The sequence below is a fragment of the Mytilus trossulus genome, chromosome 2 (assembly GCF_036588685.1).
Source record: "Mytilus trossulus isolate FHL-02 chromosome 2, PNRI_Mtr1.1.1.hap1, whole genome shotgun sequence".
In the NCBI taxonomy this organism is placed as follows: domain Eukaryota; kingdom Metazoa; phylum Mollusca; class Bivalvia; order Mytilida; family Mytilidae; genus Mytilus; species Mytilus trossulus.
In genome coordinates, this window is record NC_086374.1 from 85,377,603 (window position 1) to 85,395,141 (window position 17,539).

The 17,539-nt window shown below is 31.9% G+C and overlaps 1 protein-coding gene across 1 annotated transcript; it reads right to left on the reverse strand.

The window, feature by feature from the left end:
* Positions 1-914: 914 nt before the first annotated feature.
* LOC134705472 (uncharacterized) lies at positions 915-14,876 on the reverse strand. Its single transcript, XM_063564197.1, has 11 exons — positions 14,755-14,876; positions 13,738-13,820; positions 13,114-13,203; positions 12,641-12,755; positions 8,803-8,870; positions 7,970-8,044; positions 6,139-6,271; positions 5,133-5,273; positions 3,710-3,727; positions 2,854-3,193; positions 915-1,120 (listed from the first exon to the last, which is right to left on the reverse strand). Exons 1-11 carry the CDS (start codon positions 14,789-14,791, stop codon positions 919-921), a joined length of 1,302 nt encoding a protein of 433 aa, XP_063420267.1. The 5' UTR covers positions 14,792-14,876; the 3' UTR covers positions 915-918.
* Between the last annotated feature and the right edge of the window lie 2,663 nt (positions 14,877-17,539).

Consider the following 17,539-nt stretch of genomic DNA (forward strand, 5'->3'; position numbering starts at 1 on the left):
ACCCTACTATCATAATTGTATATACTCTTTTTATTATTCAGAAGAAATTTTCTACAAGGGTTCTACAATAATCCCATATCCCCATGCTTTAATTTGATACCGAAATATACCAAAATATTTAATTTAGATAAAATACAGCTATGTGTAAAAACTATATTGTTTAAAATATGTACTACTTTCTTGTATGCTATATCTGACTGGCCCCAAGGTAGTTGTTTAAATCCTGAAGCAATTGGTTATAATTCGAACGGTGTAGTTGGACAGTATATTTGTCACAATTCTTCTAAAATAAATGACCAATAAGATAAGTGACATAGTAAAGACGTCTGTACATTTCAGCTGGCTACGGACAACATCATAAAAAAGATATATATATATTTTACAAGTGCATTTATGTTGAAAATTATAAAATATAAAAAAGAAGTTGTGGTATGATTGCCAATGAGACAACTTTCCACAAGAGACAAAATGACACAAAAAATAACAACTATAGTTCACCAATTGGCCTTCAACAATGAGCAAACCCCATACCGCATAGTCAGCTATAAAAGGCCTCGAAATAACAAAGTTAAATAACTCAACGGCCTAATTCATGTGCGAAAAATGAACGAAAAAAATATATGTAACACATAAACAAACGACAACCACCGAATCAAAGGCTCCTGACTTATACAGGCACATACATAAGAATGTAGCGGGATTAACATGTTGAAGGCCGTACGGTGACCGATAGTTCTTAATGTTTGTGTTATTTTGGTCTTTTGTGGATAGTTGTCTCATTGGCAATCATACCGCATCTTCTTTTTATATCATCAAAGCATGATGGAAAAAGTGGAATGAAGAGAGTTGTTTTGTAAACGTTGATAATCAAACTTAAGGATTACGTTATAAAAATATTTTTATTATGATGTATTGTTTTTATTTTCCAACTATTAGAAAAGCATGCGGTACTACAAGAGTAGAATCGGAAGGTTTTATGCTTGTATTACATCCATCCCCAGTACAGCAGAAATGACATTCATAAGCATCATCGTTGGCCACCACTCCGTATTTTTGACAATAATCAAACTTTGAAGAGTCATTTGTCCACTTTGTGTTGCATGTTTGTTCTGTTACACATCTACAAAATACATTATTTTGTTATATTCTAAAGTGATTCAAGATTGATCTTGCTTTATGCGGCAACAATTCCAAGTGTTCTCCTACTTTGTCTTTGCAATGGTCGCACTAAACATGCATGTACATAACATCTTAATTTTTTTGACTTTGGTGGATAGTTAATTCATTGGCAATCATACCTCATCGCCTTATCTTTAGAGATAATATTTTCGACTGGACGTAAAACAACAAAAAATCAGTTTAATACTAAAATGTCTTTGATATTGAGATACACCAATCGCACTGATAGCATTATAATTATATTAAGCAAGAAATATTAACAGTCCTAATTTTATCTAAATTCGGAGTTTCTTTTCGTGATATTAGAAATTGGAGTATCTTAAAGCTGTATACTTACTATGACTTGTGTATTTATGTAATTTATATATCTATCAGTAATTCATTTTCGAAAATTAAGTTTGATGTTTACTAATTTTATTTTTTTGCAGTCTCAAGGCTTATCATTGGTTTTGCTAATAGTTATTTGTTGTATGTTGTATTATCATGATACAAATTAAAGAGATGTAGTGTGTATTTCACGTAGACTGCACCCGAACGATGTACCCAAAACGAAATCTAGACCTAAGTTATGCATATGAGCCAGGGGTTTAATAAAGCGTGAACTATAATATTGCCGAGGATAGTCGTTTCATCGTAATATAGTGCATAGAAAACTTTGTATAGACACAGGATAATGATAATTCTCGTTAAAATGTCAGTTGTGTAAGTAAAAATGTTTTTAAATTTTCTTGAAGAACTATTGCTTTTGCGCCAAATTGTATTTAATGTGCGACAACTAAAAAATCATGATTGCTCTTGCGTCAATATATATATAAAAAAATAAGATGGGGTATCAATGAGACAACTCTCCACAAGAGACAAAAAGGACACAGAAATTAAAACCTATAGGTCATTGTACGGCCTTCAACAATGAGTAAAACCCGTATACCGCATAGTCAACTACAAAAAGCCCCGAAATGACAAATGTAAACCAATTTAAACGAGAGAACAAACGGCATTATTTACTACCACTTAATTACAGTGAGGCTCGATGAGTTTTTATCCTGTTTCGTAGCGAGTACAATAACATTTATTATTGCTATATTGTGTATTTTTCCTTTGATCCTTTTTTGTGATAATTTTCATATCATGCTTCTCGCTTGAGATGGAACAATTATCGCTATAAACTAAGGAGGCCACGTGGCGTTGCTAATGAAATTGACATTGAAATTGACAACGTGAATAGGTTAAATAGCGATAAACAGATTATCATTGGTCATCTCAACTCGATTGCTTTTCTCACTTTCGCTGTACCAGCTCAAGCGAGAAAATCAACGATAATCTATAATAATAAATATTCTCCCAAACGGTTCAAATACTGTTTTGATATTTGTGTGTGTTTTTTGTTTTTTTTTTGTTTTGTTGTTGTTGTTTGGATAACTCATCGACGAATTTGTTTTTGAGTGAAATCTACATGACTACATGCGTTCCGCAATCAGGACTTCCAATTGAACTGTGTTATGTTAACAGTAATTTGAAAATAAGCGTACGATCGCAAAAGAAGCAGGGTACCAGGAGACAATTGAAATTTTGTATGCATTTATCGCTTCGTGTTAACTGTACACGTGTATTGGTAAAATAGTAGATGTGGTGATGCAAGATATAATTAATTGTTGTAACCGTATTAATACAAACCGTTTAAAAAGATCCGCATTGCCATCAGCATCAGTAAAAATATCAGTCATACAGAAGTTATGTCCAGCAGGACAGACTGACGTTTTGTTACCAAAGACATCTCTAGAGAAGCATGGTATATAGTTATCGATATCACCGCACGTGTTACATTTGGCGGGTACCGTATTGGTCGTGAGAGAGGCTGTAGATGTTGTCGGCATTGGCGTCGTCGTTGGTTTTGTCGTTGTTGCTGCTGTTGTTGGTTTTGTCGTTGTTGCTGCTGTTGTTGGCTTTGTCGTTGTTGCTGCTGTTGTTGGTGTATTTGTTGTCGATTTGGGTTTTTGTGCAGTTAAAGCTGGTGCTTATTCATAAGAATTCAATTTACATAATACGTATAAAGCTAGATGTAAAACAACTACCAGTATAAACATAATAATTATATATGTTCAGAACAATTAGGGGTTAGATGTTTTGGTCCTATTTTTTTTCTCATGATTTGTTTATCTTTTCTTTTCCAAAATACAGAAGAAGAAATGTTTCAATGCATTGAAATGTATGATTAGTTTATTCTTACAACTGTCAAATGAAAGGGAATATTTTTTTCGACCTATTTTCGAGTTGGACTTGGTGGTATTACACCTCAAAGGTGTATTGCCAAGATAATCGTTTACATACAATATTAGAATTTCGTTAAACACATACCACATACATAATAGATGATTTTTTTTATCGTAGCATAGTATTTAAAAGTATAAGGTATTATAGTGCTAAACTCCTTCTGTTATTGTATACCATTGTTCCCCAATGTATATCTTTTCTAAGCTCAACATTTAGATTGAAATGTTAAATAATTTATATTTATAATAAGTTAACTTACTTGGTAGGTGTAAAGAAGCTGAAATTGAAATATATTGATGCATTTTAAAGCATCTTTCACTGTTTGTTTTGATCATTTTTTTTTAAAGAAATTTAGAATTCTTATATCAACAATCGTTATGCGTCAATAAATATCAAAGTTTTTGAAAAAATACATATTCGGTATGTAGCAATGGCCAATAGTTTCATAAGAAAAATAAATATAATTATATAATTATAAATATATATGTCATCAAACACACACTATGAAATCTAGAATATGATACAATTTGAAGTTAATTTTGATGTTTGAAACGTGACAACTACAGCTTTTAACATACATAAATACACGGCATAGTCACAATCTCATTTTTCAAATATTCTACATGTATACATTTTGGGTACATCCCTCCACGTTTCATTTACATCTAAACATATTATTGTCGAGGGAAACAATTAAGCAATAAATATATGCTACATGTAAATAACCATTTCAGTTATGATTTGGTTTAGCTCTGTTTAAAAGAACAACTACTGCTATAGATAGAATATGTATGTTAATAAGACAGTAATCATGCGACAAAAAAAACTTCACAGATATTTAGAGGGCTACATATAGTTTCCAACAATAGATATGTGTCTACACAATATATATCAATTTCTGAATCGTCCCTTATGTATAAAAAGACTGTGAGTAAATTTAACAGAAGCAAAAAACAATCTGTCTATATATATGCTGTTATAATTAAGGAGGACGCCTGAATATAAATCAAATTCCAACCTTTTACTATTTTCCAGATTTATGCTAGAAAAGAATTATTCTAAGCCGTGGTTTGGAAATTGACCGCACATTTCCCAAAACTTTCATGTAAATTGAGAGTGTCATATTTTAAAACAGTTATCGACTAATGAAATCATACAACGCCATAATTTGTTTTATCCAATATGCAAACAGCAATGAAGTTACCAAAAGACCTTTCGTATGAATGGTCGTCGAATGTTTCGGGAATAACTTTAAGCAGTTTAAATATCTATACTTGAAGTGTGCAAGCATAAAAATGTAAAACATCAGAAGACACAAAAACTAAGAGGCACTCTTAAAAAAAATAGCCTAAGATCATTTAAGAGAGTTATAAATTGCTTGCATTAAGCACACCTAAATTGTAAGTATAAGAAAAGTCATAGAACAAAATGAGAGCACCTGCCACTAAGAAGATGATATTCTAAAAGCTGATAGGACAGTATCAGCGAGATGTTTTTCATTAAAAAAAGTTTTACACACTGAGGTTTGACAAACGACGGAAAAGGTAAACTTTCTACGTTCAGAGATATTTCGTTTCCTTCCAGGAATCAGTATGTAAAAAATTCTTTGTTGTTGGTATTTTCTATTGTCAAATAGAATATTATGCTTATTAATAAGTAAGAGTAATCAACATTACACATACCTATATACTGATCACACAAGTTACATGTTCTGGCACATGTTGCAATGGCATACGCCTGTGTCGTAGCATGGCATAAACTGTCTTTGAATAATGCGCATCTTGTATCGTGGTCTACACACAATGGATGAAATGTAGGAACCCCTGTAAAAAGAATATTTTTAGTATGCTTTCGTGCGTTATGTACTAAGACAATATTTTTAAAGAAGACTCATTTGTTTCAATAAACACAGTATTACAGAAAAACAAAATATGTCCTTTTAGAGAAACCACACAGTAAAACTAGTTTGATGTTTGTTATTGAAAGACAATAAAATGTTTATTTTCTTATTTAAAAAAAACAAACCCTAAGCTTTCTTTTTTGTTGTGTTTTCTTTTTATTTGTTGTGTTAAACTTCTGTGTAATTTTGGTCTCTTGTGGAGAGTTGTCTCTTTGGAATCATACAACTGAGTTTATGTCATGCAACGAATTCCTCTCAAAAAGGTGCTTGGGAACATTTCTAACTTGCAGTGAAGTGAGATATTTTTGTTTACTCTGTATTGAAGGTCTATGACTTTGAGATAAGGAACAGCAATACAAACGCTGTTCCTTTGCTCTTGTGTGTTTTATTATGCTACATAAGTACATGCATGTACTGATTTTGTACCAAAGAAAGATAACCCCTATCCTATTGTTTTGCCGATTATAAACATTAAAGCATTTTGTAGGACAAAATTATTTGTATGTACCTGTAATTTACATTTTATTGTAGAATGAGAGCAATACTTGCACGGAGTTTCACTGTCGTTTTAATTAAAATTTTAAGACAACATTCAATTTGGTTCAACGCAATAATATTGTGGAACAGGTTTCATCCAAGAGAGCATTCAATTTCAAAATGTTCGCCCAATATTTTACTCATATTTACAAACCATTATTAAATGTCAATAAGTTGCTGTAATAGTGCATGCGCCTTTTTTTCACCAATGTTTGTTAGAGACAACACACCACCAAATAAAAAAATCTTACCAGATGGAGGAGAGGCTGTTGTAGTTGTGGTAGTTGATGTTGTTGTAACAGCCCGTGCATCGTTCACACATTGTTTGTTATTACAGTAGCATTCCTGTCCTGCTCTCAGAAAAACTGGACATCCAAACCTCACCTTTTATTAAGGTAGACATGTGATTATTTAATATCAGTCGCATCATTATAAATCTTAAACCCTGAACATTATGTACATGTGTTTTTTTTGTTTAATTATACTGCAGCACTTCGAATATATTCACAAATAAAAACTAACTATCTTTGTTATCTATGATGAGCAAATTTGATTATTCATGATGGTTTGAAAACGTTCGTCATGCCATATAAATAAACTCTTTAGAATTGAAACATATAGAGTACAAATTAACAATATCTAATACTGACTTAATTTTTTTTAAGATGTATGTTTCATTATAATTCGTTATTCTGATTGTCTACACTGCAATCTCGCGATATTCATTAACCAACTTCATTACACAATAAAATTTATTATTCATGATGACACGAGGTCCCACAATAAAGTGCACAGGTAAATTAAATAAAAACTTGATAACAATCTTGTTTTCATGATCCTTGTTAAAACTAGAGGCTCCAAAGAGCCTGTGTCGCTCACCTTGGTCTGTGTGAACATTAAACAAAGGACACAGATGCATTATGACAAAATTGTGTTTTAGTGATGGGGATGTGTTTGTAGATCTTACTTTACTTATCATTCTTGCTGCTTACAATTATCTCTATCTATGATGAACTTGGCCCAATAGCTTCAGTAGAAAATGTAAGTGAAAATTTACAAAGTTTATGAAAATTGTTAAAAATTGACTATTAAGGACGATAACTCCTTAGGGGGTCAATTGACCATTTTAGTCATGTAGACTTATTTTTAGGTCTTACTTTGTTGTACATTGTTGCTGTTTACAGTTTATCTCTATCTATAATAGTATTCAAGATAATAACAAAAAACAGCAAAATTTCCTAAACATTACCAATTCAGGGGCAGCAACCTAACAATGGGTTGTCAGATTCATCTGAAAATTTCAGGGCAGATATATCTTGACCTGACAACAATTTTACTACCAATGTCAGATTTGCTCTAAATGATTTTGTTTTTGAGCTATAAGCCAAAAACTGCATTTCACCTCTATGTTCTATGTTTAGCCGTGGGGCCATCTTGGTTGGTATGCCAAGTCACCGGTCACAATTTTTAAACTAGATACCCCAACAATGATTGTGGCCAAGTTTGGTTTAATTTGGCCCAGTAGTTTCAGAGGAGATGATTTATGTTAAAGTTTACGGACGACGGACGCCAAGTGATGAGAAAAGCTCACTTGACCTTTCAGGTCAGGTGAGCTAAAAATGTAATTATAAGTATTAAATGCTTCTTTTTGTAAGTTCATTGGGGTGTAAAAGCGTTGACCGAAGTACATTTTGTATGAAGCGCGGAAGCCAGTAGCAAAACACTATACCTAAAGGCAAATGATTCGTACTTACATTTATACCATTTAGTATAATTTAGGATCATTCGGGCTTACATTTTATTCAACGTTGCTTAGAGTGCGGAATTTTCTCGCTGTGTTGAAGAACGATTGGTGGACTTCGGCTGTTTTCTGGTCTAAGATTGGTCTTTTCTCCCTTTGACATATTCCCCATTTCTATTCTCAATTTTATGTTGTTTAGGATCATCCGTACTTACAAATACACAATATTACTTAGGATCGTTTTCCAACTTAAATTTTATACCAAAGGCATGTTGTGTACGAGCACTTAAATAATTACATATTATATATTTTCCATGCTATCTTTGGTCATTCATACTTACAATTATACCATGTTGACCAGGATCATCCATGCACTGTCCTCTGATCGCTCCTCCAACATTATTTATTCTGCAAATCTGAACGTTTGTTATACGATAATTTATTATATATTAAGTATTCAGTTCATTAAAACAGCAATCAAATAAATAATTAAACGTAAAACATTAAGGTAAGCATAGAGTCTTGACATATGTCTTAACCACCACATATTTTATTGTTCATCTATAAGACTAATTTTTTTTAAATAAAAACAACAAATAATCGTCCTCCATTTGCAAATGATTGATTCTACAGATTTTGAATTTCAGGAAGTTTCAAAATAAATTAGAATGAAAATTTTACTGCATTCACATATACCAACATCTTCGCACTGTGATGATACATACTCGACTGTTTCTTATCTTGATGAAGATACATGTTAATCAAGACATTTTGCAGCTAGCGGCAAAGTGATGTCTTCGTTGAAGGAGTATGGATACTTATGAAATATTTTAAAATGACTTTTACCTTAAAAATATGCTGTTGGGATATATATATCGTTGTTATGCTTCACCATCTCTTGTGGTTTTTTTTTCAGACAAATGGGAAAACATGACAATTAAACACATTTAATTTTGTTCAACGGTGACTCTAAACGGGACTATTGTTCCTTTGTGTAAATGGGATGCAAGTTCTCTATGATAGATTATGTTAATGATCAGATTAGATCAGAATAAATACTTTCAGACATGACGACCGTGCGTTTGATAGTTTTACAGCTATGACTTTGCTATCTACCAAGAAAGCATTTCAGATCGGGTAGATAACTGTAACACATAGCATTTTATATATTTACCTCATTACTGTTGCAGGCGTATGTGTCACACACAAAGTCTTTATCCGGTGGTGGATTAGTATGACCATCTGAAAGTTATCAAACTATGAATTACGACCAATTTCAATAAAGCTTACCATAATTAATTTTTTATTTTTATTATAATAGAAACATGCTGCCTATCATCTATTTTAATGTCTATTTAAATGTTAATCAATACACGAACAGAATTTCATGTTATACTGACAATCTACCAGACAATTGGTTATACTTTAGTGATAATAGTCAGTAAATTTGTATGTCAGTTCGGAAGAATTTGTTATTGGTGTATTACAAGACATTATGCCAAACGATTCGTCTGTTTGAATCTATCTTTCTTTAAGAAGACATCAATTTAGTCCTTCATTTTTCAGTTTCTAAATCTTATGTCTCATTTGAAATCATACCACATAATTATTCTTTTTTTATAATGACATGAATATGCAAAATGAAATGTTGTAAAATTTGGCTATCAGGCCCGTTTCGGTTATACATCTTTGTAATTGTTTCGGTATTTATACATCATCGTCTTTCAAATATTTGGCTCTGAATTTTCTCGGTTAATGTAATTCCAGAAAAGAGCGTAAGACGCATGGAATTAATAAAGGGTCGTTTACATTTTTTTACGAGAATATAGGATAAACATATGTTGTTTGGTTACCACCATATACCAAATGAAGAAGATGATAGTAACTAGCAAAGGTTGCAGGGCGATAATAAGCGAAATCCGTGCGCATAACAAGTTAGTAAGACCAAAATTATACACAATTCAAATTAGAAAACCAACGACTTGATAGTCTGTGAGTGTACCTAACATATTTCCAAGGTCATACCAAGTTACCTGTCCTTATGTTACATTAAGGTTTGTTTATGTAATATATACGTGTTTCTCGTTTCTCGTTTTGTTTATATAGATTAGACCGTTGGTTTTTCCGTTTGAATGCTTTTACACTAGTAATTTTGGGGCCCTTTATAGCTTGTTGTTCGGTGTGAGCCAAGGCTCCGTGTTGAAGGCCGTACTTTAACCTATAATGGTTTACTTTTTATATTGTTATTTGGATGGAGAGTTGTCTCATTGGCACTCACACCACATCTTCCTATATCTATTGATAAAATATCTCTTGCTCACTGATTAAAATCGTTCAAAAACTTACCAACAGTTATGTGAAGAATCACAAAGACAAGAAAGGTTTTGTATATCATTCTTATGAATTATATTAAGATAAGAGATCGGTGTCATAGAGAAATTATATTTCAGATGAAAGAGGTCAACAATCCTCGTGTTTTTATCCAATATTGAGGTCAAACAATCATTTCAAAAGGTGAAAAGTGTACATTTTAGTCTTTAGTCAACGCTTGTTACTAAGCAAGACTTCGTATTTTACTCATTGAGATGTTATCTGACTCTATTTCATGTTTTCAGATTTGACGCATTCATTCAATTCTTCTACAAAGACTTCAATACAATAACCCAACCTTGTGAACCTGAATATTGGTCAACTGACAGTTCAAGATCTGATGAACTAACATAGAAATGAAGATAAAATCTATAATGTAACCTTTAGCCAAGGACATCACAACACAAACTAAGATCAGGTGTAATTCTTTAATTTAGATACTAGCTATGATGCAAATCTGATATATGAAAATTATTGCACATTACTTGCAATTTACAAAATCCTATTTATAATAGCTGTCGAGATATTAAGATTATTTTTTATTATTCATTAATGGAATACGAGTCTTCGCATTATATTCAGTCGTTTCTAACCGTTTGGTTTTCTATACTTTTGAATTATATGAGCGTTTAACCATATGTATTAACCAATTTGAGCTTTCTGTATTACATTAAAGTATAACCTTTCCTATAAGTCAATTAGAACAATGAACAAGTTGGAGAAAAAAACGTTACGACGAGTAGACAAACAACAGTGTAGAAAATAACTACTAGTACATAGAAAACAGGTCATAGAGGAACACGAGCCCAATCAAAGTTTGCCATTTTGGGAAATGCCCCGCAAAGGGTATACTACCAAGAGTTTATTCACGTTTTTGGTACATTTCTACCTTCTTACATATCAGTACTGTTCGGCAAGACTTGTAATGTTATACTTTCTATTAATTCAGTACTGTTTATTATTATACAAAAACTGCACAATTACTAATTCTAAAAATTGAGTGATTTTTTCAGTACTGTTTCCACCCTGATTTTGTCCGAACTGTTTCAGGCAGTATTGTACAAAAATTTACATATGCCGACCGTGCAAGGGCTGTATAGACAGTAAAGGTCATTGAAAACTTTCATTTGCTCTATTAACATATATCAGATTAACATCCTTTCTAAATTAAAGAATGGTATCTGATCTCAGTTCGTGTTGTGATATCCTTGGCTTATCCTCATATCTATGTTAGTTCATTTGATCTTGAACTTCCAGTTGATCAGTACTGATTTTGTCATTTTTGACTGGTTGCAAGCACCCGTCGTGTATATAATGTAGTGAATTGCATGACATACTCCAATGACGTGACGTTACACATATTTATTCTTTTGTTATTTTGCAATATCAGTGTGATGTGAGAGCCTAGTCATTTACTTGTGTCCAAGTGAGCTTTTTGTGTGAATTTGATGCTTTCCAATGGTTCTCGCGGGACAGATATTTTGAATTTAAAATTCATTATGTTAAAGATGTGGCAATAACGTGTGCTGATCATTGTTATTTATCTATTCAGCCAAACAAGCAGCTGCAAATGTTGCTCAGGTACTAGTTTTTTTTCGAATATCTGATTTTTCCCGTTTGAATGATCTTTCCAGACGCATTAAAACTCAATGAGACGCATTCCAATTTTTTATGGAAATATTCTTTATAAAGCACAAAGGTGTCAGTATTCACCTCGTGAAATTTACAAAACCTTTAAATAGACTGATTAAGAAGGGATATAATTACGATACTGTTGTCAAGTCATTAAAGATTGCATATTTTGGCGTTAATATTGGGTCACTGATAAGGTCTTTGCGTCGGAACTAAACACATTTATTCTAAAAACAGTTGTTGGCATGACACGGGTTATATTCTTCTCATATATGTTATGATGGTATGATACTAAACCCCTAACGGGAAGGATTAAACCTGATGTTCATATGATGAAATCATAATCTTTCAGTCAGTTTAATTGAAGTCTGGAGCTGGCATGTCAGTTAACTGCTAGTAGTCTGTTGTTATTTATGTATTATTGTCATTTTGTTTATTTTCTTTGATTACATCTTCTGACATCAGACTCGGACTTCTCTTGAACTGAACTAAAATGTGCGTATTGTTATGCTTTTACTTTTCTACATTGGTTAGAGGTATAGGGGAGGGTTGAGATCGCACAAACATGTTTAACCCCGCCGCATTTTTGCGCCTGTCCCAAGTCAGGAGCATCTGGCCTTTGTTAGTCTTGTATTATTTTAATTTTAGTTTCTTGTGTACAATTTGGAAATTAGTATGGCGTTCATTATCACTGAACTAGTATATATATGTTTAGGGGCCAGCTGAAGGACGCCTCCGGTTGCGGGAATTTCTCGCTACATTGAAGACCTGTTGCTGTTGTTTTTTGTTTTTTTTATTTGGTCGGGTTGTTGTCTCTTTGACTCATTCCCCATTTCCATTCTCAATTTTATTGATTTTATAAAGTATAGAACTAATATTATTTTCAATCGTGGTTATAATAAGTTGAATACTGAGACCATATCTAGATTATTTTAGATATATATCTTAATTAGTTTTTAGATATATATCTTAATTAGTTATTACATTAGAAAGATCATGAATGAACTTACACACATAGTTTAACACTTGTTTGGTACATTCCTCATTATTGCAGAAACACTCGAATCCATTATCATGGTTCTGACCATCAACAAGACTCTCTGAACACAGGCGTATGTGTTCTAACTAAATTTAAAATGAAAAAAAACACAACTATATATTAACTTTTTTTAAATGTTTACACATTACTATATACATTTAAGCTATTTGAATTAGAAGATTTCAAGATAGGTTATCATAAATACTGTGCATACTTTAATGGTCTAAGAAGATACATGTACCTAAAATTAGCTGGATATATCCTCCAAACCATTTGCTAGTTAAAATTTAGGAAATATACAGTACTACCATATCAATATTCAGTGTATTCATATTAATAGTAGACTCTGACAACAGTTGTGAATAGGTTGTTGGACAATGGGGATTTGATAATTAATGACATGTTTGGTTATGTGTGTGACTAAAATTATTTCCTTATTCTTACGTGTGGTTGAGGATGTGGCGGCCCATGAGGATCGTGATCTGGGTGACAGTTGGCCTGCATATGATCTTTGTGTAGGGTTATCAAACATATCTGTTAAACAGAAATTAATGCAATGCAAATATTAAACCATGACTAAAAAAATCAAATGTATCACATATGATGTCATGTCCAGCTTGTTTTTGAACAAATATTCATCATAGATTACTTCACCGACTTAAAACATATGAATTTAATTTCATTGTCATGCACACAATTCTTATTTGTGTGTCTTGTTTTGGTTACCAAGTCAGGAATATGACAGTTGTTGTCCATTCGTTTTTGATGTGTTTTGTCATGTGATTAGGGTTTTTCCGATTAAATTTTCCTTGGAGTTCAGTAAATTTGTGATTTTACTTTTTACGATCAGTTATACTCTTTGTAAAAGCATACATCTGTCTTCAATAGCTCTGAACAGCATTACAAATGGTTATGTTGGCACATAGATGACAACAACACAAACGCAAAGCAATGACACATTTTGAAGATTTGTGATTCTTAAATAGTTTTTTTCCACGTTTTTTTTTTCTCTTTTTTTTCATTTTTAGAAACTCATATAAATGCCACAAGAGAATAAACTACATTTACCTCGTCATGATGACAACTATGGTCAAAACATCTAAATTGACTCCTATGGTCATGTTTTCCAGGGGCACCAATCACTAATAAAACTGTAAATCATATGTTAAACAACATCATATCTAAACATAGCACATATATTGTTTTGAGATGCTTTCATTTCAGTAGGAACTTCATCTCTATTTTAATTAAAGACCAAATATGCATCAATGTTGGTTGAGCACATTTTGTCACATAACCTAATTTGTAATTTCCAGAAAAATGTGATCCATTTCCTGTTATCTTGTAAATAAAGGCAATAGTAGTATACCGCTATTCAATAGTCATTACATGATTCAACTGAAGACAACACATCAACTATAAGAACTACAACAACAAAAAACGACAACAAACATAGATACAGGACATTTTAAGAAAAAAATTGGTTGGTTAAACTTGGTTTTATGGCTAGCCAAACCGCCTGCGTATATGGCAATGTTAAAAATACTGCTAAAATGACAACATTTAAAAGTGTCAGGATTATATATATACTCTTCAATAAGATATATGATAAATCCTCAATCATGTCAATACATCTACAAAAGGAAATTAATTCAACATTATTTCCTCTTTTCATTATAATCAAGCCAAACAATGATATAAGAAAGTGTTTTTTTTTAGAAGCGCCCTCATTGCTTTTCTTATGGATATGAATGTATTCACTCCAGGAAGATCAGTAAAAAGTAAGATTTATTTTCATTTTATTTAATTATCAAGCGCAATGTATCTTTAATAATATGGCCAATAGAGTCCTTCCTTTGAATCATTTACAATTTATATATATCACATGTGTTATATTGCATATTTTGGATACAACATGCTTAAGATAATAATGATATCCTTATCATACTAGTAGCCCCGGATATTTACATCTCTTACACAAGTCTCAAATTGTCAAAAGGAACGGATAATTCGGATTGTTTTAAAAAGTAATAAAACAAAAAAATATATAGAGATAAATATTTCTTTCCAAATTGATATACCTACCATGCAAACTCTGTAATATTCCTATGGTTACCAACATTTGTCCAACAGGCTGTTACAACTTTTTAACAGTTTATTTCTCTGGATTGTACTATTACAATATGCAAATTATGCAATATATGTATGATAAGGCCTCCCCAATGACGCATTCGTAACAGATATATATTTACCTACGTGCAATTGATATTGTAATACAATATCCATTGCTTAACGTAAATAATTCAACTAGTTTTTTCTTCATAAAAAGAACAAACAGTATTGTCACTTCTGAACGCAATAATCTTTTGTTGCAGTTGAAAACATTAAATCGAATATTTGTATTTGCATGAATTTATGAGAATAAACTATCTATCTATCTCAGTTTGAACATATTAGCATTATTTTGTTGAATACATTTAAATAGTTTGTGGTGCAAAATAAGAATTTTGAAATTCGGACAATATTATTTCTGGTCATTGAAGCATGAGCCATAACTTAATGTGACTATCTTTAAATTTAGAGAATGAGTATAAGAAAAATGAAAAACTTCGATGCAAATTCAAAAGGGGAAGTCCATAAAAAACGTTCCAATCAACGGAACAAGTAAGGAAACCTGCCATATTTCTGGCTCGGTACATGTATTTCTAAAGAAAATTGAAAATTAAACCAGGTTTTATAGCTAGTTGAACCACCAATTTGTATGGCAGTTGTTTATAGTTCCGTTTTATTGACAACATAGGGTGACCATACCAAACAGACATAACAGGGTAATTTGACAATAATTGCGATCAAGCAGCCAAACCAGTGTAAACATACATCACGAACACACACCACAACTGGCTATAACATCAAACATAAGTAAAGTTTTAGAGTAAGTTCAAATAACAATTCCACTTAATATTTTGGTTAAAACTTCAAGTAAGACCCCCATTTCGTTTATAAGTCAAATTTTTTTAAGGACATCAACATGAACTATAACTTCATGAACTTGTTGATAAGCCCCACCTCCTTAGATGCACATGTTTGAAATTCTACCTAAAATTTCTTACGTGTGCACTGGCTTTGAAAGGGTCATGGTTTCCAAAATATTGACCTTGTATTTTAAAGTACACTTATTAGATTAATTTGATTAGAGCTCCAACAGTGTATTAAAGGCTAGTAACACATGCATCAGTTAGGTACTAGTATCGAATTCGCGGAGGATCAAATAAACCAAAAGGGTTGAATTCTTCTTTATATGCCCCTTGCTAGTAATGTAATGTTCCATTGAAATTTTAGATTTTTTAGGAATAAAATGTGAACGCAGATTGCAGAAATATATAAGAACAACCTTTTGGTCAAATACAGCAGTCTTGATTGTTCATTAAACGTGTTGTTTTCAAGTTTTTACATCACTGGTCGATACGTCTGCTGTCTACTGGTGGCCTATCAATCCCCGAGGGTATTTTCAGGTTAGAAGTCAGTACTTCGGGTCAATACGGCTTTTTCCCCCGCTTTTTTCTGTATTGACCATATTTTTTTTCATTATTAGACCTGTTAGAAGAGCAATATTAAATCTTGATTTATATCGACAGTGGAATGTTTTCAGTATTGCACAAGCTGATTTATCCGTATTAGGGCTTATTTGCTCATATCATTTAAAAACAGCATATTCATGGCTATGTCTGAATGGAATCTTATACACTATACAGGACTTTACTTACTCGTTAGTATTGAAAATGAGTATGTTTATTGTTTAAAATCATAATTAAAAGGGAGTTTTGTACGGTCTGAAGGTGGATGTAACATAACAAATCTTTAACCAATATTTAGGCAGTAATATGGAATACATATTACCCATTTTATATACGATGTTCTAAAATTGAGATTCCTTTTCTTTATTTTCCTGAGAGAGTGTTGCTCTTATATGGAAGTTTAAAAGCAACGGTTCGTATTGGCTAAACTTGACGTAATAATAGAATATCTGTTTCTACTTATACTTCTGCCTCATCTACCTTTTAGTTACCGCCTCCACTATGTTAAAGATGATGTTACTTGTACTACGCATGACTTAATGGTGACGTAAACTTTGATAATCTTGAAATTATTCAAATTTTTAATCTCATTTTTTTAAATCTTAGTACACATTTTGATTTGGCTTTGACGATGCAACTTTTGCACATGGTGCATTTATTAAATGTAAGTTTAGGTTATGACAGCTGCTTTTAAGAGCATACGATACAGTTTTGATCCCATATTGAAATTTTGCTAACAATTTGCCTATAGGCTAAATTTTTCCTGATTAAATCAAATGTGTTATACAAACAAACTCATCATGGATACCAGGAATCAAAATTAATGCCGGACGGGCGTTATAAAAAAAATATACCTTCATGTGCTACTTTTTGGATAAAATGTTTAATGTATTTGCTCAAAATTCGGATTAGTAGACGTATTTTTAACTTTCGACAGAAATACAGAACTCTTTTTTTAAAAGATAAACACCAGCTGTTTTGGTTTAATTATGTTTTATATAAATTTCAATTTAAATTTGTGCATTTGTTTTCCAAACAGCTCATATTTATTAAATGTCCATGAATGTAGAAAAAATCTTCATTTTTGTTGTATAGTTTAAAAAATTTATAAATTTAAAACAATTGTACTATTGACGTTTTCATGAACATTGGCACACATAATCTTCTTACGTAATCAAACCAAATGGCATTTTAAAAAGGGGTTCATAAACTCGTTTTTCAAGTTAAACTAGAAGTTTGAATGAAAAAAATCAGTCGAAAACTGAATCTTTTCCCGAAAGGTCATAGTTTGAAGT